A 21781-nucleotide genomic window follows, 5' to 3' on the forward strand; every position below is an offset into this window, starting at 1 on the left:
CCGAGAGCGGAGCGGGAAGGCAGGGAAGTGAGGCTGCCGCGCAGGGCGGCCTGGGAGTTGTAGTTCACGGGGCTGTGCGACTAGCGCTGGCGGAAGTGGCTGGAAGGCGGGCGGAAGTGGGCTGTGCGCGGGATCGCGGGCCTGCTGGAGATTTCCGGTTCCCGGGGCGGGCGCCACAGATGCGCTGGGCCCGGGGATGATCTTTCCGGCCCTCCGCTGCGCTCTTCGGGGGCTGCCGCGGCCCGGTGCTCGGGCCCTGACTCGCGCTGCCATGGAGGTGGCCCTGCGAGGGGTGCGGAAAATCCTTTGCGTGGCCGAGAAGAACGACGCGGCCAAGGGCATAGCCGACCTGCTGTCCGGCGGCCGCATGCGGCGGGTGAGGAGGTCCCCGGGCGGGCGGGACGGGGACGAGCGGCTGCTGCTCCCTCCGGGCGTCCCCGCCGTCGGGGCAGGGCGTCCGGGCGCCTGCTGCGACCGACGGGCGTTTAGAAACGGAGTTAATGTCTAGTTTGTTTGGAGAACTTGGGTCTGCGTTGCGCGGCGGCGGGTGCCAAGCCGGTCTGAGACGCGGAACCGCCGGCCGAACTCCCCCGGCTTGCTCTGGAGCCTGAGCGGTCGTCCGTCTGGGTGCATCCGACGGGGCGACCCGCCCGAGTGCCTGTCCCGCCGGGCGAGGTGGAGATCGGGTCTCTTCTGGACCACGGGAGGCGCAGAGGAGAGAGACGGTGAAAAGGTTTGGAAATGGGGTGACCGGAGGCCTTACAAGCTGTTCAGGACGCTCTCAGTTACAAAAGTGGGCCTCGAAATGGTTTTCTGGACATTTCTCAGTGCGCGGGTGGAAGTCCCTTGCTCTCTTTTCTCTTATATCTCAGGGTCCTCAGGCCTCTGCTTCTCGCCTGTAGATCGTGGGAACTGGAGCAGAGGTTGTACGGGTGCTGGCTGACAGCATCACCTTTTCCCAGAGCTGAGTGTCCTGGTGACCAGCCCCAGACTATGCCGACTCCTAGGGCTCCAGGCTCCTTGAGACTGGCCTGTCTACACAGCTAACTTCCGTATCCTTCGGTCTCCGTTTAAGTGTCTCTTCTTCGGGGAACCTTTTCTTCACGTTTCTTTCCCCCACAAGGGTCAGGGTGCAGTGTGATAAACTGTCACTGTGTCCCTTTCTACTTGGAAGGCACCTCCTGGTTACAGTTCCATAATGTGCTGTGCAAGTTGCTCATCTCATCCGAGTCCCCGCCCCCCTTCCATGGACCCTGAGCTCCGAAGGAAAGAGCTGTGGCTGTTGGGTCCCCTACTGTATCCCTCATACCCGACATGTGTGTGGAGTACAGCAGGCCCTCAGTCAGCACTTCTGGGTGCACATTTGACCTCAGTCTTGAAGCTGTAAAAAGAGATGCAGTGAGAACCACATGTACAAAGGGCAACCACTGGCTTGAAACAGCTTGGCAGGTTCAAAACTGGAAAGATGAGAGTGTGGGGTGCTGGGGGAAGGAGCCAGTGGGCATAGCAAGAGAGGATGAGAGAGCCACGTGTTTCATGGGTGAGTATCAACTGTCTTGAAAGTACAGTTCATCAGTGTTCACTACACCCCCAGTTTTGTCCTCTATTTAGTTCCAGGTTTTATCACACACCAAAAGGAAATGCCGTAGCCATTAAGCAGTCATGCTCCTTTCCCCACTCTTCCCAGCCGTTGGGAGCCACTAATTAATCTGCCCTGCATCCCCAAAGATGTGTCTGTTCTGGATATGTCATATGAAGAGATTCATGGCCTTTTGTGTCAGGCTTCTTCTACTTAGCATTTTTGGAAGCTTCACGTTGTAGCGTGTGTTAGCACTGCATCTCTTTTTACAGCTGAATAATAGTCCATTGTATAGACAGATCATATTTTGTTTATCCTTTCATCAGTTGGTGGGCATTTGAGTTGGTTCCACTTTTTGGCTCTTGGAAATAGAGCTGCTGCAAACGTTCACTTACACACAAATTTTCATTTGAATACCCGTTTTCAGTTCTTTGAGGTAAATTCCTAGCAGTGGTATTGCTGGGTCATAAGTTAATTCTATCTTTAACTGTTTGAGGAACTGCCAAACTATTTTCCACCGTGGCTGAAACATAATGTGTTCTCTCCATTGATGGTCTAGGTTTTTCATATTATGTCAACACTTTTTCTTTTTTGAATTATCACTGTTCTGTATGCATGCTAAGTTGCTTCAGTTGTGTTGTGTCTGAGTCTTTGCAAGTCCCTGGACCGGAGCCCTCCAGGCTCCTCTGTCTGTGGGATTCTCCTGGCAAAAATACTGGAGTAGGTTACCATGCCCTCCTCCAAAGGTTCTTCCCAACCCAGGGATTGAACTCCTTCTCTTAAGTTTCTTGCATGGGTGGGCGGGTTCTTTACCACTAGCACCACCTGGGAATCCCAGATATCACCATCCTCAGTCAGTCTAGTCACTCAGTCATGTCCGACTCTTTGTGACCCCATGGACTGCAGCATGCCAGGCCTCCCTGTCCATCACCAACTCCGAGAGTTTACTCAAACTCATGTCCATTGAGTTGGTGATGCCATCCAACCATCTCATCCTCTGTTGTCACCTTCTCCTCCCGCCTTCAATCTTTCCCAGCCTCACGGTCTTTTCAGGTGAGTCAGTTCTTTGAATCAGGTGGCCAAAGGATTGGAGTTTCAGCTTCAGCATCAGTCCTTCCAGTGAATATTCACGACTGATTTACTTTAGGATGGACTGGTTGGATCTCCTTGCTGTCCAAGGGACTCTCAAGAGTCTTCTCCAACACCACAGTTCAAAAGCATCAATTCTTCGGTACTCAGCTTTCTTTATAGTTGAACTCTCAGTCTGTACATGACTACTGGAAGAACAATAGCTTTGACTAGATGGACCTTTGTTGGAAAAGTAATGTCTCTGCTTTTTTTTAATATGCTGTTTAGGTTGACCATAACTTTTCTTCCAAGGAGCAAGCATCTTTTAATTTCATGGCTGCAGTCATCTTCAGTGTGATTTTGGAGCCCCTCCAAAAAATAAAGTCTGTCACTGTTTCCCCATCTATTTGCCATGAAGTGATGGGACCAGATGCCATGATCTTAGTTTTCTGAATGTTGAGTTTTAAGTCAGCTTTTTCACTCTCCTATTTCACTTTCATCAAGAGGCTCTTTAGTTCTTCTTTGCTTTCTGCCATAAGGGTGATGTCATCTGCATATTTGAGGTTATTGATTTCTTCTGGCGATCTTGATTCCAGCTTGTGCTTCATCCAATCCAGCATTTCTCATGATGTACTCTGCATATAAGTTAAATAAACACGGTGACAGTATACAGCCTTGATGTACTCCTTTCCTGATTTGGAACCAGTCTGTTGTTCCATGTCTAGTTCTAATTGTTGCTTCTTGACCTGCATACAGATTTCTCAGGAAGCAGGTCAGGTGGTCTGATAGTCCCATCTCTTGAATTTTCCAGTTTGTTGTGATCCACACAATCAAAGGCTTTGGCATAGTCAAAACCATCACCATACTAGTGGGTGTGAAATATCTTGTGGTTTTAGTTAGTGCTTCTCAAGTGACTGATGACACTGAGCATCTTTTCATATGCTGCTTAGCCACTGTGTCGCCTTTGAAGAAATGTCTGTCCATGTCTTTTGCCCAGCTTTGAGTTGTCTTTTTGTTATTGAGCTGTGAGTTCTTTTTATATTCAGGATACTAGGTCCTTCTTAGATGTATGACTTGCAGATGTTATCATCCATTCTGTGGGTGGTTTTCTCTCTTGATAGTGTTCTTTGATACAGAAAAGTTTAATTTTGATGAAGTCTAGTTTATCTAATTTTCCTTTTGTTGGTTATACTTTTACTGTCATGTCTAAGAAACCATTGGCAAACTGAAGATCATGAAGGTTTGCCCCTGTGTTTTCTTCTAAGAGTTTTAGCTCTTATATTCAGGTCATTGATCCATTTTGGGTTAATTTTTCTGTGTGATGTAAAGTAACCTGTTTTGTGAAGTCTTTCCTCAGGCTCCTCTCCATCCATTTCTATCTCTGTTTCCAGATGCATTTTCACAGTTCTTGATGCTGGGGATCTCTGTCCTGGATCACGTCCTCCAGCTGCTTGTCCCTCTCTCCCCTGTGTGTCACTCTCTAAGACAGAGATGGGTCTGTTCACTTATTTAGCCGTCACACAGGGGTTTCTTCCCATGACGTAATCCCTGCCTTTCAGGGATGTAAATTCTGAAGGAGGAGCCCAGACATCCACACTCAGAGCTCAGAATCAGGGGATGGCCTTTGCAGCTTAGTAATAGAAAAGAATGGAAGTAACAAGTAACGGCACCAGGGGGTAAAATCAAGTTGTAGTTATGATAGGTAATTAGATACTCATCATGGAAAAGACTCGTACGTAGAAACATATATATGTTTGAGAGAAGTTCACGATTAAAATAAAATCTTTTTTTTCCTCAACAGTAGTGCTTAAACGGTAGTAACTACTGAAGATAGTTCAGAGAACATAAATGTGTATAAGCAGAGCAGCCCCACTTCCGACAGTAACCACTGTTAGTAACTCATAGATCTTTGAGGATTTATATTCAGAAGAAGTCCTGTAAATTCAGTGGCAGCAACGTTATCATTTCCTGCAGAGTGCTTAGAACAGGGACTGCTCTGGCGTCTGGGGGAAGTTTGTTTGTTTTCTCTAATTTTGATGACATGGATGGCTCTGCAGAGAGATCACTGAAGCCACCTTCTTGGTCTGTATACGCGGTTTTCTTCTTTCTCTAGGCTCCAGAACTCTGCTGGAATTTAAGCAGCCCACTCCTGAGCACCTCACCCAGACAATGGAATCTTGCATAATTGAGAGCTGTCCTCAGCTGGGAATTTAGGGGAGTCGGTCAGGGGCAAGTTTGAATTGCCAGCAAAACGTTTTAGTTCCTCAGGACCGTCCACTGGCAGAGACTGCCTGGAAGAGCCTTGCCCTGGGGCGCACACATCTTATTAGACAGGTCATCCTCCGGAAGAGGATTAGAACACAGTTTCCAGACTGTTCCCAGGGGAGTGAGGACCATGGACACACACGACGGGGGCTGGGCTGGGGCCAGGCTGTTGGCTGGACTCAGCCTGTGGCAGCCAGAGAGCCTGGGCCTTGGTACGTATCAGAGCCCATGCAGGAGTTTGTCTGAGAAGCTTTAATGCGTTCTTAGAAAGAGGTAGAAATGCTGCTGATTCAACTATTTCTCTTCTCTGGACTAAACGGGCTTAACCAGCAGTTGCAGTTTGTAGGAAATGGCAACCCACTCCAGTATTCTTGACTGGAGAATCTCAGGGACAGAGGAGCCTGGTGGGCTGCTGTCTATGGGGTTGCACAAAGTCAGACATGACTGAAGCGACTTAGCAGCAGCGGCACTAGACCCAGTGAACTCGAGTATCAGATATGAAAATAAATTCCCACTTTAAGTTTGCCATTGTGCCTTGAAGGGATCTGCACTCATTCCATACAGAAAATTCATGTGAGGCTGGGGGAGAATGTTCTAGACACACTCCTTCTTGGTGCTTGCAGGTTCCCAGAGTCCCACTTTGCCTGTGTCTTGTCTTCTGTGCTGTGTTGGTGTGAAACTCACACATGTAGTTACTTTTAACACCTTTCTGAAGGCTGGGATCTTCTCTGAGAGGGTCTCATTCACGGAAAAGTACAGCTAAAGAGGCGGGTGTAGGCTGGTTCCCAGCCCTGACTGGGACTCACAGCTTCGCTGGATTTCAAAGCCAGAGGGACCTTATAGATGACTTTACTCAGAATAAAGTGAGATTCAGAAAGGTGAATGACTTGCCCACGGTCCCCAGTTTATTGGTGCAGTTGTATGGCTGGGAAGTAGAGATGTGTGTGAAGAACAGAGAATTGATGAGACACGTCATAATCCTGTCTGGAGTAATTGTCACGTGATCTTGGACAAGTCCAGTCTCACCTGTAGAAACATGTTCACTGACCACAGTGGACATGACCAGGTCCCTGCTTTTCCCTGAGTGTGGAGGGGCCACTTCATAAATGGGCCTAGTGATCTCACCTCATATTTATCTCTAGGAAGTTCTGTTGCATTTTTAATATTCTGCAGGAGTTTGCTTGATCCTTATGTGAGGACTCAGTTTGTCTTTTATGTGCTTTATAGATTTTTTCTATTTTTGTTTTGCTTTCTAGAGGGAAGGACTTTCAAGATTCAACAAGATCTATGAGTTTGATTATCATCTGTGTGGCCAGGTAGGTGCTGCAGGGCTTCTATCCTGTGGCTGAAGGGTGCTTTTGGATCCACGTACTGTCTTGCTGTACATTCCTTGGGGTGTTAATGATGGCTGAAAAGAGAGCTTGTGTTTTAGAATTATTTAATCAAGGAAAATTAGCCTGACCATTGTAGACAATACAATGTCTTTTAAGAAAAACTGTTTCTATGACCTAAAGATCACTGGTGACAGGTTGTCATTTTATAATTCTTAAGGAAGTCTATTTTTTATAAAACGTGGTCCCCATGTTAGCTGTCTATGACAAGAGACAAGCTAGTATACCGTCGTTTAAATATAAAAGGCATCATGGAGCCAGAATTAGAATGGTATTCATATCACTATGGCTTTGGCTTTGAAGAGCTGTATTTGTTTATTTCTTTTCAATCTGCTGGTTTGGGGAGTGTGTGTGTGTGTGTGTGTGTGTGTTTAGCTTCACAGCAGAGCTGAGAGGAGGGTACAGAGGTTTCCCACACACACCCTGCCTCAACACAGCCCCCCAACAACCCCCTCGGATGGCACCTTTGTTACAGTTGACAGGATACATGAGATCATCTTTACCCAGAGTCCCAAGTTGACATTAGGGTTCACCCCGCTCTCGTGCATTCTGTGGGTTTGCATGAATGTGTACCTGTACCCACTGTTATGACCCCATGCAGAGTATTCTCACTGCCGCCAAAGCCCCTGTGCTCCGCCCATTCATCCTCCCTTCCCCCCACCCCCCGACAACCGCTTTTTTTCTCTTTGATAGAAGTTATACAAGTTCCCTACTTTGACTTGGCAAATCTAATTGCTAAAAGGCTGATGTAAAGTGGATAACCAACAAAGACCTATTGTGTATCACGTGGAACTCTACCCAATATTATGTGCCAGCCTGCATGGGATGGGGCTTTGGCAGGGAAATGGATACACGTCTGTGTGTGGCTGAGTCCCTTCCCCATTCACCTGAACTGTCACAACATTGTTAAATTGGCTGTACCCCAATTCAAAATAAAAAGTTTAAAAAACAAGGCTAATGTGAATTTTGTCCTCATTCAGAACGTCACCATGGTAATGACCTCAGTCTCAGGACACTTGCTGGCCCATGATTTCCGGATGCAGTTTCGCAAATGGTCAGTTCAATCCCTGGGGGCAGAACATTCTGATTATTACAGTGACCTGTAAAGCATCACGGGAAGTCTGAGGCATGTCAGTGTTAGGTAACTTACAGCAGTAAGATGACTGAGTCCATTCGGCTACTGTAGCAAAACACAGGCGGTGGGTGTCTTGTGCAGGACAGAAACACATTTCTCCCACTTACAGAGTCCAGAGGTTGGAGTGCCGGCCAGGGTCCTTTATAAGAGCTCAAGGGGCCTCCAGGAGGCCCCACCTTCTGGCAACGTCCCAAAGTTGTTGGGATTCCAGCCTGTGAATCTAGGAAGACACAAACAGCAGATACCATGGCAGTGACCTAGGATTAACTTGTTTGCTGTGAATTTTCACCACATGCTTAGAATAAATACACACTTTCAGGTGTGTTCCCCAAAATACCCAGACCCCTGACCGAGCAGGGATTGAACCAGGGCTGTATAGTGAAAATGCCAAGTCCTAGCCATTGGACAACTCGGGAACTCTCCACCCAGACCTTGGGTTGCATTTACCCTGTTGTGGATATGCAGGAAAGAGCTCCAGAATTTCTTCTCAGCAGATCCTGTTAATCCCCAGGGGAAGTGCTTCTCCGAAGGTCACAGTCTCACTCATGTCCTCTGGCTTTTTCTCGGGGCCTATGTCTGGGGGGGACGCACCACCAGGGCTCTGGGATGGCTTTCTCGCTCCTGCGCTGAGTTAGGATTTTGTGTTTTCCTTTCCAGGCAGAGCTGCAATCCTCTTGTCCTCTTTGAAGCAGAAATTGAAAAGTACTGCCCAGAGAATTTTGTAGACATCAAGGTAGGATCTTGGGAGACGTGTGGCCCTGCAGTTGAATAACCACCACGTAATTAAACGGAGAGATTTCTGTATTTTGATGGCATTAGAACTGAGGTTTTCCACTAAACAAGGCACCATGGTTTAAAACATTCCCGTCCATTCTGTAGAGGTGAAGCCACTTCGGCTAAGTGGCCTAGGGCCCGGGTGAGCGTTTTTGTGGACTGTGGCCGCCGAGGAGATCTTGGGGATGAGCGTGCTTCAGTCAGAGCAGCTCCTGCTGTCGCCGCACTGGAGGGAGAGCCTGCAGCCCCTGAGTGGCCATCTGGTCCTGAGCTCTGGTTTCTCAGGCTGTTGGGGCACCTGTCCTTGGTCCACTCCCGACTAGGGGCCCTTCTTGGGATGAATCTCAATTCAGGGTTGATTTTTTTTTTTTTTTAACCCAGGACATGGTCAGAACTCCTAGAGCTGAAAGTGTGTGTTAGAGCCAAGTTTCAGGGCTCCTCACATGGGTATCATGATATAAACCCCATCTTCTATGAGCTCCCGGGCAGGCTGGCTGCTCTGGTGACCTAGCCTCCTCAGTGCACCCGGTGGGGACAGGCCTCACTGAGCTGGCATCTCGAGGAGCCTTGGCAGCGTTGGGCAGGTCCAGTGCAGAGCTGTCGGGTGGTTGCTCTGCAGGTCCTGCTCTTACCCTCTTATCCCAACCGGGCATTTCAGAAAACTCTGGAGCGAGAGGCCCGGCAATGCCAGGCCCTGGTGATCTGGACCGACTGTGACAGAGAGGGTGAAAACATTGGGTTTGAGGTCATCCACGTGTGCAAGGCCGGTGAGTATCTGAGGCCACAGTGGGTGGTGCTCAGCCCAGGTCACCCTGCCAGACTCACCAGCCGTGTGTCAGGGGCTCGGCCACCACAGCCCGGGGCTTGTTGCCCGTTTGGTCCAAGCTGTACGATACCTGGAAGTTAAATAACCATTGACATCCACTAAATGATTTCAGGTAAGGGAGAGGGTGACTTGAAGGCCACTGCTGGGCTTCAGACAGTGGGGCTGCTTTTCCCTAAAGGCTCAAGACAGCAAGGGACATGGGCGTTCTCGCGAGGCTCACCAGGCTGCTTCAGCTGGTGGCTGAGATGCATTCAGCCCCTGTTACTGACAGCTCTCAGCCTGGCCACCACAAGGCTTCCCTCTTAGGCGGCATGTGGCTAATTTAACTGAACCAGTGAAGCTGGACACCACAGCCTCTTGGACTGGTTCACCCCCGCCAGGGTTCAGGGTGGTTTGGGAGCAGCGAGCCCTTGTAACCAGCCCTGCCCTGTGCCCCTTTTGTTTCGCAGTGAAGCCCAGCCTGCAGGTGCTGCGAGCCCGTTTCTCTGAGATCACTGCCCGCGCCGTCCAGACGGCATGTGAAAACCTCACGGAGCCCGACCAGAGAGTGAGCGACGCCGTGGATGTGAGGCAGGAGTTGGACCTGCGGATCGGTGAGGAGGGGGCTGTGGGGGTGGGGGGCCAGGGCTCAGGCGCGCATCCAGCTGTGACCTTGCCATCTGCGGTGTCTCCTTCCGTCCGTCCTCTCTGCCAGGGGCGGCCTTCACCAGGTTCCAGACGCTGCGGCTGCAGAAGATCTTCCCCGAGGTGCTGGCGGAGCAGCTTATCAGCTACGGCAGCTGCCAGTTCCCCACCCTGGGGTTCGTGGTGGAGAGGTTCAAAGCCATTCAGGCGTTTGTGCCGGAAGTCTTCCACAAGATCCGAGGTTTGGGCCAGGACCTGTGGGGCAGCTCGGCTGCTGGTCCAGGGGGTGGTTTGTGCCTTGCCATCTTTGCCCCCTTGTCATGTGTCTGAGGTGGCTCTTGCTCTCCCTGTGATGGGCCTCTCTCCCCAAGTCATGGCCTTCCTGTGTCCCCGACAGTGACTCATGACCACAGGGACGGCGTGGTGGAGTTCAGCTGGAAGAGGCATCGTCTCTTCAACCACACGGCGTGTCTCGTCCTCTACCAGCTGTGCATGGAGGTGAGAAGGTCTAAGAAGGTGGTGATCTGGGACGACTGTCCTGGGACTTCCCAAGCTGCTCTTCTCTGTCCCGTGTCCCATGGGACTGCAGTTTCCAGCATGCATCTCAGGGCATTAGCTTTTGGCACCAGTAAGACCCCATGAAAACAGTTTTGATGTGGAAGGAAAGACTTGTGGAACTTTCATGTGAAACCAGGAGTATTAATAAATGTGTAGCTGGAATCTGTCCCCAAACAGTGTACTCTCACCAGAGGCAGATAAGGACCCGCTAGGCCAGCCAGGAACCACAGATCCTGGAGCTGGAAGCTGGGGAACTGGGTCGAAGCAGGTCCTCTGCAGGCCCTGATAGCTGGGGAAGATGCTTGGCCGGTCACGGTGACGTCAGCTTTCCCTATCTTCCCAGGATCCCAGGGCGACGGTGGTAGAGGTCAGGTCCAAAGCCAAGAGCAAGTGGAGGCCTCAAGCTTTGGACACTGTGGTATGTTCTGGATGGGAGTTGGTGGGGGGAGCCCTGGCATCCGTGGGGAGCACTGGCTTCTGCTGCAGAAGGTGCCCAGGGGCATCTGTCTTCCTGGTGCCATGCAGGAAGGAAACAGACCCCAGAGCAGGACCTGCTCGAGCAGCTAATAAACATGACGTAACTGCTCCGTGCAGGGTGTGGGGAACAAGCAGGGAGAGAAGTCATCGACCCGTCCTTAGGTGGTTGCTGCTGCGGTTTTGGTGTTGTCCTCTGTTTTCCCTGTCTTTTTTAAGCGTTGTTATTGGAGTAGCTAGTTTTTTCCACCGAAGTGGAAAAGCATTTTCTTTGTTTCTGCAAAATCTGTGTAAATCTCGTTTTGTATACCCAGTTTTTGAACCTGCCCCCAAATAGGGCATCTCAAATTTTGTGACTCCAGGAAAAGCTGCCTAGCAGGATGCCTTAGGGTGCCGCTTCCCAGTCCCCACTCTCCAGGAGAGTCCAGGGTGTGTTCACTCTGAAGGTGGAGCCTGTGGGACAGCAGGGGCAGTGGGGGTTACAGGCTGTGTGCAGTGGACCTGAGTGCATCATCCCTTGCTGGTTGACATGCTCAGACGTGTGGCCAGCATTGTTTTCAGAGGCCTCCCCCCACCCCACCAAGGGACAGGATAGCTGGTGACCCCCTGAATGCCTGCACAGATGTTTGTCACCAGGGGAGGCCCCAAGATCTGGATGGTGTCCCCAGAGTGCAGGTCCCAGACTGCGGCAGCGGAATAAGTCCTTTAGCCATTGTTGGAAATGCAGTTCCTGGCCCCGCCCCTGTCCAGCCCTCCTTGTCAGATCCCCTACTGCCTGTGCCTAGGAGTGTGTCCACTCCTGTACCCACTCATTTTGGCTTCTGCACTCAGAGCCCGACAACCCCTGGGCGGTGGCCTGAATGCCCGACGGGCCCGGAATCCTTTCCCAGCACAGCCTTTTACATGTGTGTGACGCAGCCAGGGTGATGGCCGAGGGGTGCTGAAGAAGAGGGTGTGGATGTTGTGTTCTCTGACCCATGCTCTGCCACACGTCTGACAGGAGCTGGAGAAGCTGGCATCTCGGAAGTTGAGGATAAATGCTAAAGAAACCATGAGGATTGCAGAAAAGCTCTACACCCAAGGGTAAGCCTGAGTGCTCATTTGGGAAGAGAGTCTGATGCATCTAAATCAGGGTGAAGCATCTTAGAACTTGAGCTCATGGGGAAGCCAGACTGTCTAGATGTCACCAGCTCTCCATGGAGAGATTTTGGCCTTGTCTTTTTTTCTGATGGAAAAGGCATGTCAGAGTCACTTACAACCTAAAATAAGAACCCACAGAGTATGTTCAGATCCCGCTGCTGACCTCTCATAGACGGGCCACGGGGACCCTGGCAGGGGCGGGCAGCACATTTGGCGCTTGTGTGCCTGTGGGAGGGCGGGGCTGGAGTGGGCGGCCTGGAACCAGCTCTGACCCCTGGGAGTGACCCACAGGAGTGCCTGCTGCTCCTCCCCTTGGGACCTCATCTCGGGACTTCCCCAGCGTTGGGCACCACGATGTCTTGGATCAGATGGGCTGCTACTGGGGTCACCAGTGTCCTTAGGTCAGTTCAGTTGTTTCTCGACCACTTCAGCTGTTTCTCATTGTGTGTGTTTGGCCTTCTTTAGGTACATCAGCTATCCTCGAACTGAAACGAACATTTTCCCCAAAGACCTAGACCTGGCGGCACTGGTGGAGCAGCAGATCCCGGATCCACGCTGGGGGGCCTTTGCTCGAAACATTCTAGAGCGCGGTGGCCCCACCCCACGCAATGGAAATAAGTCTGACCAAGCACACCCTCCCATCCACCCCACCAAATACACTGACAGCCTGCAGGTGGGTATTCCTGGCCGACTGCCACGGGACCCACAAGGAGGTCAGGGCTCAGGCCTGGGTTCAATCTGCTCTGTGGGCTCTGACTTCAGGAACAGCGTGACTGAAAATTTGTCTTCATTGTGGGGAAGAGATGTCATATCAACACTCTCTTCCCACAGTCTGCGCCTGGTTTCACTGAGGGATCCCACAGGGGCTGTGGCCCATCCAGGCCCTGCCGCACGCTGTCCCCTTCCTCCACTGCTTCCCTGACCCTCCCGCGGACCAAGCGGCCCTTCGCTGAGCCGTCACACAGCCCCCACCTTCTCCCCCCGAGACCGGGCTGGTCGTGCAGCATGCTGTCTGATGGTCGTGTGTGTGTGCTGTATTTGCTGGGTTTGCTTTGAAGGATTGTATTCGACAGTCATTTGCACAGTGGCTGTGTGTGTGGATGTCACGTCTCCCTTGCAGATGTTCTTAGAGGAGGATTTGGGATCTGAGTGGGAATGTCTTACAGGCTCCTGCCAGGGGGCCTCACTGTGTCTCTAGTTACTAAAAGGGCAGAGGTTGCCGTGAACCCTGTGTTTATGGTAGGTCTGGGGCTGCCTGAGTGTCTTCACTCTGCATGTCCTGCATACACGGGCCCTCTTGGAAATTTGCTTTCACCTTTTTTCCTGCTCAGACAGGCTTTACATCAGAGGAGTTGGTTTCCAGTCTTGAGGGAAGGGGACTCCACTTGTGAAGTGTATGGGCCTGAACCCACAAGCAGCGGGGATTTGCCTGCCCTGCACAAGGGTGTGGAGCTCTGGGCTGGGAGGCAGCACTGGCCAGACAGCGTCTGGAGGAGCTTGGGTTCCTCTTCTGCCCGCAGGGGGATGAACAGCGACTGTACGAGCTCATCGTCCGCCACTTCCTGGCCTGCTGCTCCCAGGATGCCCAGGGCCAGGAGACCACTGTGGAGATCGACATCGCGCAGGAGCGCTTCGTGGCCCATGGCCTCATGATCCTGGCCCGGAACTATCTGGATGTGTACCCGTATGATCGCTGGAGTGACAAGGTGACGCATCTGGGCGGGGGACCGTCCTAGTCCTGGCTCGGGCCAGGTGGGCTGACCGTTGCGTCTCTGCCCCTGTAGACCCTCCCTGTCTATGAGGAAGGCACCTGCTTTCAGCCCAGCACTGTGGAGATGGTGGACGGGGAGACCAGTCCCCCCCAGCTGCTCACCGAGGCTGACCTCATTGCCCTCATGGAGAAGCACGGCATTGGTCAGTAGCTGGTCGTCATGGGAACTGGTACTTCTTAGGGGAAGGGAGGCTGTCTTCTCCTCCATACTTTGTAGCTGAAGGGTGGCTCAGGAGCAGTGAAGAACTTGCCTCAGGGCACAGAGTGTGTCAGCCGTGAACCCCTGGGTCCAGGTGACACCACAGTTGGCACCCTTGGCTGCAGCCCTGTGCGTCCACATGTGGACACAGGTGCTCCCCATCACTCGGGCTCACCTGGGCCACGCTGACCAGTGTTCTTGGCCCTCACAGGGATTTGTTGTGTTTTGTTTTACATTTAGCAAGGTACCAACGTTTAAAACTGAAGACCCACGTAAAAACGGGTACCTTCATCTTCAGGAGCATCAGGGGTTGGCAGCTTGGCAGCCGAGAGTGGTGGTGGTTTTCTGGCACTAACACTTGGCTTTGTTCACCTGCTCAGCACGTGCAGGGCCCTTGTGCGATCTGAGTCTGCCTCTTGGGTTCTCCATGGATGACCACGTGCTTAGCTTCTGTTAAAGTATTTCCCGTAGCTGTATAAAACTCAGATTTTTTTTTTTTTTTTAAGAAACTGGGCCAGAATACTTTTTCCTATTAGTCCTGTGGCCCAGGCTTTACAGGTGGGTCCCTTGTGACTGACCTGCTGCCCGTCAGTTTTCACAGTTCTAAGGGCAGCTGAGTCCAGGGCAACCAGCGCCACAAGGGGTGGGGTTATAGGGAGAGGTGGAGCGGGGCAGGGCCCCAGCCCTCACTGCAGAGGGAGGTGGGGGAGGAGCTTACAGGGGTTTACAGAGGGACGTGACTGCTGGAGTGAGTCGGTGTGAAGGAGAGGTGAGGTTGCTGACGAGGCTTCTGCACGGCTGGCTCTGAGTGGAGGTGTGTCCCCTGGAGTAGGAAGTCCAGGCAGAGGAAGGGGCCTGTGGGCCTGGGGGCTAAGGATGAGCCTGAGTGACGGGAGTGGCCTGCAGGTACGGACGCCACGCACGCCGAGCACATTGAGACCATCAAGGCCCGGATGTATGTTGGGCTTACACCAGACAAGCGCTTTCTCCCTGGGCACCTGGGCATGGGGCTCGTGGAAGGTGAGGAGCTGGGGGCTTTGGGGGGGGTGGTCATGAAGCCCCACAGTGTGTCCAGGCCACACGACACCACTCTTATCCACAGGCTATGACTCCATGGGCTACGAGATGTCCAAGCCTGACCTGCGGGCCGAGCTGGAGGCTGACCTGAAGCTCATCTGCGAGGGGAAGAAGGACAAGCTGGTGGTCCTGCATCAGCAGGTGCAGAAGTACAAGCAGGTGTTCATCGAAGCCGTGGCCAAAGCCAGGAAGTGAGTGCTGGGCGGCCCGCTAGGCCCTGGGGATGGGCTCCGTGCACTGTGGCCTTGCCGGGCACTCGGCCCGCCTGCAGTCTCCCCTCTCTCCTCCCCTCTTTTGGCTCCTCACCCCGGAGCCTTGTCAGCCTCGCAGCTGCAACCAGGAGGGTCTGGTCCAGTCGTTCTGGGCTTTAGACACGCCATCTCCATCCCATCCTGAGTTAGCAGGTGGCGGTTTGCCTGTGGGTGCACCAGGTGTGGGCGTGTGCCCTGTTTTCTTGGGCCTTCGGGGGTGCCCGTCGCCGGTAGCGTGTCTATGTATTCTGTTGGAAATAACATTTTTTTACCCCACGCCAATTTTGAAAAGAAATGTATGAGCCATTTAGACTTGATTCCAGACCAACTCGAGTGTGTGCGTGGCCGAAGGTCTGCTTGCTATGGGGCAGGTGGTGAGGCAGGGGCACCTGCCTGCAGTTGAATTACTCCCAGGAGCGGCCACCTCGGGAGCAGGCCGAGTGGCCCACACTGTCCCATTTGTGGGAGAATGCTGTGTGAGTCACACGTGCATGGTGGGTGCCTAACTTGAAATGCTCTCCGTTTTCTTCAGGTTGGATGAGGCCTTGTCCCAGTACTTTGGGGCGGCTGCAGAGGTGGCCCCACAGGAAGCCCTGCCGGCTGTGTCCGAGCCCATCAGGAAGTGTCCGCAGTGCGGCCGGGACATGGTTCTCAAGACCAGGAAGAGCGGCGGGTCGGTGTCTGGCTATGCCTCACCCCCACCCCCGCCCGGGACCCAGTACTGCCGTGCGGGCCCATCCTTTGGTTCTGTGTCCTGTTGAAAAGCAGGCCTGCTTCACCAGTTCCCGGACCTGGTGCTGGTGCTGAAATGGTGGCCTCAGAGGTGTGAGGCCTTGTGGGAATTGAGGGCTGGTGGAGGCAGGGCTTGTCCCCCGGGGATGGACAATGCTCCATGTGTGGACGGTGGCACAGGCCTCCTGATCAGTGACCCACTGAGCCGGTCTGCTCCTCACAGAGCTGCAGGAGGGTGAGGCCTGCATTCTTTGAGGCATGTCCAACTCGGGGCTCGGAGGGCACCCTGGGCAGCCAGGCCCCACTTCAGTCTGGGCGCTGGTGGCGGCTTGGTGGTTTCTCATCAGGAGACAGCATCAGCAGTGATTGAGGGGGTTTCAGGGACACAAGTACAGGCTGGGCCTCCCATCACTTGGTGTCACGGACCGTGTCTCCCGGAGCTTGAGTATCACCTGTGATCAGACAGGTGTCTCCACCGATGGCACCGTCCCAGGGTCGGGGACGCCCATCTGACCCGGCCTTGCTCCCCAGGTTTTACCTCAGTTGCACGGGCTTCCCTGAGTGTCGGTCGGCTGTCTGGTTCCCAGACAGCGTGCTGGAGGCCAGCAGGGATGCGAGCGTGTGCCCAGTGTGTCAGCCACGCCCCGTTTACAGGTGAGATGGATGCCCAGGACTGGTCCTTGGACCTTTGGTCACGTGTCAGAAATCACAAGGATCTCAGAGAACTTATGTTTATGAAGATTTACCACATTTTCAAAGTGAAAGCAGGTTTTAAAATATTTGTTAATTTGTAACAATTGCATACTAACAGATAGGTCTTTAGGATAAAATTTATTTATTTTCAAAGCAAAAAAATGAGAACAGGTTGTGTTGCGATGTTGCCAGAGTAACATCTGGCTTAACAGTAGAACAGAGCCCGCGTGCTGCTGGGCGCCATTACCAAGCCATACACCAAGAGGCCCTGGACCTTGCTGCACTGGGGCCCGAGGACGGGCACTTTTCAGAGGCACCTTGGTGTGGGCGGTTGACTGGGTCCTAGGGCTCACCCCCTGCCAGCCCCCTCCTTCCTCTTGTGACGACTGGAGGGCCAGGTGGCTGTGCCTTATGTGGCTTCCCTGGGGTGGGGGTGTGGGACAGCCCCCTGTGGACCCAGGGGAAGACTCTTAAGGATTGAGTGCCTTGTCATCTTCTGTCCTCACAGATTGAAGTTCAAGTTTAAACGAGGCAGCCTGCCCCCAACCATGCCCCTGGAATTTGTCGGCTGCATCGGCGGGTGTGACGAGACCCTGAGGGAGATCCTGGCCCTCAGATTCTCACAGGGCGCCCCCCGAGTCGGCCAGCCTGCCAGCCAGACCTCCGGCTACCTGCAGGCTAGCCAGTCCCTGAACAGAATGGACAATGGCCAGCAGGGCCAGCCCCGGCCCCCTGTCACCAGGCCCTCGAAGGCTTTGACCAGGACGCTGCCCCCACCCGCCGTTGAGAGCGAGAGCAACTCGGTGACCTGCAACTGTGGCCGGGAGGCCCTGCTGCTCACCGTCCGGAAGGAGGGGCCCAACCAAGGCCGCCAGTTCTACAAGTGCAGCGGCGGGGGCTGCAGCTTCTTTCTGTGGGCTGACAGCGGCCACCCGGGAGCCGGGCCTCCCTCCTCAGTGTCCAGACCTCCAGGCGGCCCCCTGGGACGCCCACCAGGCTCCGGGACTCTCCTGGGTGGGTCCAGCAGGTCCGGCAGTGGTGGCAGCGCTGGCGCGTCCTGCCTGTGTGGCCAGCCGGCTGTCACACGCACCGTGCAGAAGGAGGGGCCCAACCAGGGCCGCCAGTTCCACACATGTGCCCAGCCCCGTGAGCAGCAGTGCGGCTTCTTCCAGTGGGTGGATGAGAACGTGGCCCCAGGTGAGGGGGTGGGGCTGCCCTCCCTACCAGGACTTCACACCCTCGAGGTCACGGGCAGCCTGCTCTGCCCAGGCAGATGCCCTGGCACTGAACAGCACTCCATGCACAGCTGCTCTTGTCTCCGTTGGGTGGTGGTTGTGCTCGTGCCTCCCAGACGGACCATGAGGCCCACACTGGCCACGTGGCCTGTTGGGATCCCCACAGCCGGGCCTGACCTGGGAGCCCTTCCTACCTTTGTGAAGCTGGCAGGGTCTGTGTCGGGGCCTGGTGTAGTAAGACAGAAGCCCTCCCTGACGTTTGGAACCTGCCCCAGGTTATGCAGTTTGGGTCGGCCCCCTGCAGATGGGTGTGGGGAGGACCACTGCCTGGACGGAGGGTCAAGGTAGATGAGGTACCTGAAGGTACCTGGCCATCCTGGGACACGGCAGATACCTGGTCGTGTGTCTGAGAGAGACCAAATGGCCTTGTGGTGAGCCCGGTTGTATGTCCTTGAACCATTGGGTGTGGTTTCTCGGCCTGTTTCTTAAGTAAGATAGGCTCCTTCTCCGTTTCCCTTGTTCCTGTTAACCTACAGCTGTGATCCTGACACATATGTGGCAGGTGTGCACACACAGGAAGAGCCCAGAGCCTGGGTGCAGGCCAGGGGTTGGAGACACCACTGTTCCAAGGGACCCACGTCTGCCTTGTAGGCAGCAGTCTGTAGGAGGCATCAGGGCTGGACCACCTCCTGCACGGCGGGCGTCAGGGTCTCCTGTTGGGAGGAGGTGGTATCTTTGGTCCTGGGTGACAGGGAAGTCCATGCTGTGAGGCTCCTGAGGGATGGGGAGGGTCCAGAGCTTGGGCTTCTCGCATGGCAGGTGGGAGCAAGTGTTGGTTACAGCCGGCTTGTCTTTGTTGCATTCACACGCGATGAGGCGGCTTTCCTAATAGGTCCCCATCTCTGCCCATGAGGTGACATGGGCCCCTAACTGAGACCATGGTGGCAAGGCTCTTGGAGGGCATTCCCGTCTGCACTCAGCAACCTCCCATTCTCCCCACAGGGACCTTCGGAGGCCCCCTCTGGCCAGGAAGCAGGGGAGGAACCCAGGGGCTGGAGGCCAGAAGCAAAAGGGCTCGGGCCGGCTCCTCAGACACAGGGTCTGCAGCCAAGAAACCCCGGAAGTGCAGCCTTTGCCACCAGCCTGGACATACCCGTCCCTTCTGTCCTCAGAACAGATGAGGCAGCATCAGGCTGAGGGGGCCACCTGACCTTCTTCTCTGCCCTTATGTCTTAGGAAGCAAGTTGTTTCTCAGGGGCCACCAGCGGCTCTTGGGGTTTGGCCTGTGTGTTGAATCCAGGCCCAGATCGATCTCTCTGCTGGACAGTGGCCCTGTGTGCGGGACCCAGGAACAGCCGTGTCTACGGCTGAGAAGCCACAGAGGCTGCCTTCTGTGACTCACGGGCTGTGCTGTCAGCGCCTTGGTGGAGATTGGCCCTGTCTGCAAGGGGCTTCCATCCACAGATGGCCTGAGAAAGGGTGGGATGCCAGGGAGAGACTCCTGTTTGGAGGTTGTGTCTGCGGAAGGTTTTTGCCTCTTTATTAAGAAGCTGCAGCCAGGACACCCCACAGCTCAGGTGCCTCAGTAAAGAATCCAGCCCCTTGACCCTGGCAGGTGATGGTGTAGTGTCTGGAGAAGTTTGGCAGGACACTGGGCAGTGTTGACCTCCCTGGCCTCCGCTAGCTCCACCACTGTCCTTTGGGGCAGAGAAGAACTGGTGCACATGCTGCTGTTCCGGCCTCCCAAGAACCATGGAGCTGAGCGGGAGTCGGTGGACTTTGCTCTGCAGCTCAGATGATAAGCAGAAGTAAGCTGAGCATGACTGAGTTGTATGGCTGGTGAAGCAGCAACCTGTTCTGGGACTCCTGGCCCCAAACACTTCCTTCAGAGCAGCCCTCGCACTGGGACTGGACAGCGGGCTGTGCAGAATTGCTCCTGGAGCGTCTGGTTGCTGGGTGTTGGTCTTAGCCCAATGGCCCAGCCCACTCTGTCCCTTTGGTTTTCACCTGGGCTGACCATCTCACATGAAGAGCCGCGGCCCCCTCTGCTTCCCTCTCGGCGCCTTGTCTCCTGCGGTGGCCCTCATGGTCATGCATCGGTGGGTGTTTTTCTGACTGAGCTAGTCTGCCGTGTTCACTTGTCATCAGTTGATGGACACGGGGGTGTTTCCACCATCTGGCTGTTGGGAGCATTATAGCTGTGAACTTCTGTGTGCAAGTTATTTGAACACCTGTATTTTTTGGGATCCACACCTAAGAGTGGGGTTGCTGGGTCATTTAATTCTATGCACTAAGCTCTCCACAGCAGCTGCACCATTTTACCTTCTCACCAGAGTTCCCCTTTCTCCACGTCCTTGCTGTCGTGTCCTTGCTCATATTGCCATCCTCGTGGGCCTGAGGTGGTATCTCGTGGCTTTGACTTGCATATTCCCAGTGACCACTGATGTTGGGCATGCTTTCACCACTCACGTGGCCTTTCATGTTTCTTTGGAGAAATGAAAGGTCTTTTCAAGACCTTTGCCTGTTTTTCAGTGGGGTTGTTTGTGCTTTTGCTGTGGCTGCAGTCTCCATGGGGAACCCCTGTGCCCACCAGGACGAGAATTGCCGGGTGGGACTGGGGGTCCTGGGCTGGGCCTTCACAGGGTGGTTGGGTTCTGGGCGCAGGGTTGCTGTCAGCCCAGGTGGTGAGACCATCACACACAGATGGGCAGACACTGTGAGGGAGCTTTACACACAGGCCTCCCAGGACGCTGGGCAGAGGCCCCGCTACCCTCAGGGTGCATTGGCCACCTTCCCCGCCAAGACCTGTGTCTCGGGTTCCTGAGCTGCGTCTGTGTTCAGCTCACAGGTGGGAGGGGCCTGCTCCGCAGGGCAGGGGTGCACCATCCTGTCTCCACCAGTATTCATGCTGCGCAGGGGTGCAGGGTTGGCCTGGAAAGTTCCCTGAGGTCATACAGGCAGGCGAGCCTGAGGCCCACGAGCTGAACTGCTGGCTCAGGAAGTGGGTGGCTTTGCTGAGAACACTCGGAGCAGCGTCCAGGCCCCGTGGTAGCCTTGGGAGCACTGGGCTGGTGACACCAGCTTTGGTGTCTGTCCTCAGTGAACTGAGTGCCACCAAACGGTCATGTTACTGGGGTTTTTAACTTTTTAATTTTTTAAAATTTGGACAGTATTTAAAAGACTATCCTGATTATAAAAGAATACACTTAAAAATGGAAATGCGTCAGATGTATGCGACTTAAACCAGGCTGAAGGCTGCTCATCCTGGAGGGGACCAGGCTGGGGGCAGCAGTGGTCCTGGATTAGAGGCGAGGGCTTCCCCCTCCCATCCAGCTCCAGCCTGGCCTGTCAGGGCCCTTGGACCTTGACTACAACCCCGTCTGGAGGCTTGGTGAGATCCCCAGGGACCTGAGTGTGGCTGTGCCTAGCAGGCCACAGTCCAGCCTCAGCGAGAGAGTGCCCATGCAGACTTCCATCAGGGCTTTTTCTGTTTAGTAATTGCTCAGCCTGAAACCCCTGGCTGGGTTGGCTCTGGATGTGATGCACTGTCCTGAGGGGTTGCTCGCAAGTTAATCCATGAAAGGACTTATCTCGTCTGGACAGACTTTGCGGAGGCCCCCAACTTTGATGGACACCAACTTTGACGGACACTGGACTGTCGGTCTCGGTCACTGGTTTGAGGGCGCTTTGCTCTGTGCCAGCACTGGGTTAACACCCCACCTTGACCTGTGAAGTAGGTATTCTGGAACCCTCATCTTACAGGGAGGAGGCCAAGGCGACCCCACCCCCAGCCTGTCCTGTTGCTACCATCATAGTTGCTCACCGCCGAAGGCACTCAGGCCAAGCAGCTCCTGAACCATGTGACCTAACTGCTTGGGGAAACCAGTCTCCTGCCCTCTGCCTCTCCAGAGCCACTGAGCCCATGGGAACACCTGGGAGGCAGGCCCCTCCTGATCCGCAGAGGCCACTGGCCCTGCAACCGGAGTGCC

The 21781-nt window shown here is 54.1% G+C and overlaps 1 protein-coding gene across 1 annotated transcript; it reads left to right on the forward strand.

Annotated features, from left to right (window-relative positions):
• Positions 1-176: 176 nt before the first annotated feature.
• TOP3A (DNA topoisomerase III alpha) lies at positions 177-20356 on the forward strand. Its single transcript, XM_052658006.1, has 19 exons — positions 177-376; positions 6169-6228; positions 7284-7357; positions 8096-8171; positions 8871-8979; positions 9488-9631; positions 9733-9903; positions 10060-10160; positions 10564-10638; positions 11695-11777; positions 12300-12507; positions 13355-13540; positions 13619-13748; positions 14711-14824; positions 14907-15072; positions 15665-15805; positions 16396-16518; positions 17066-17754; positions 18795-20356. Exons 1-19 carry the CDS (start codon positions 197-199, stop codon positions 18971-18973), a joined length of 3009 nt encoding a protein of 1002 aa, XP_052513966.1. The 5' UTR covers positions 177-196; the 3' UTR covers positions 18974-20356.
• The last annotated feature ends 1425 nt before the right edge of the window (positions 20357-21781 follow it).

This window comes from Budorcas taxicolor, chromosome 19 (assembly GCF_023091745.1).
Source record: "Budorcas taxicolor isolate Tak-1 chromosome 19, Takin1.1, whole genome shotgun sequence".
Classification (NCBI taxonomy): domain Eukaryota; kingdom Metazoa; phylum Chordata; class Mammalia; order Artiodactyla; family Bovidae; genus Budorcas; species Budorcas taxicolor.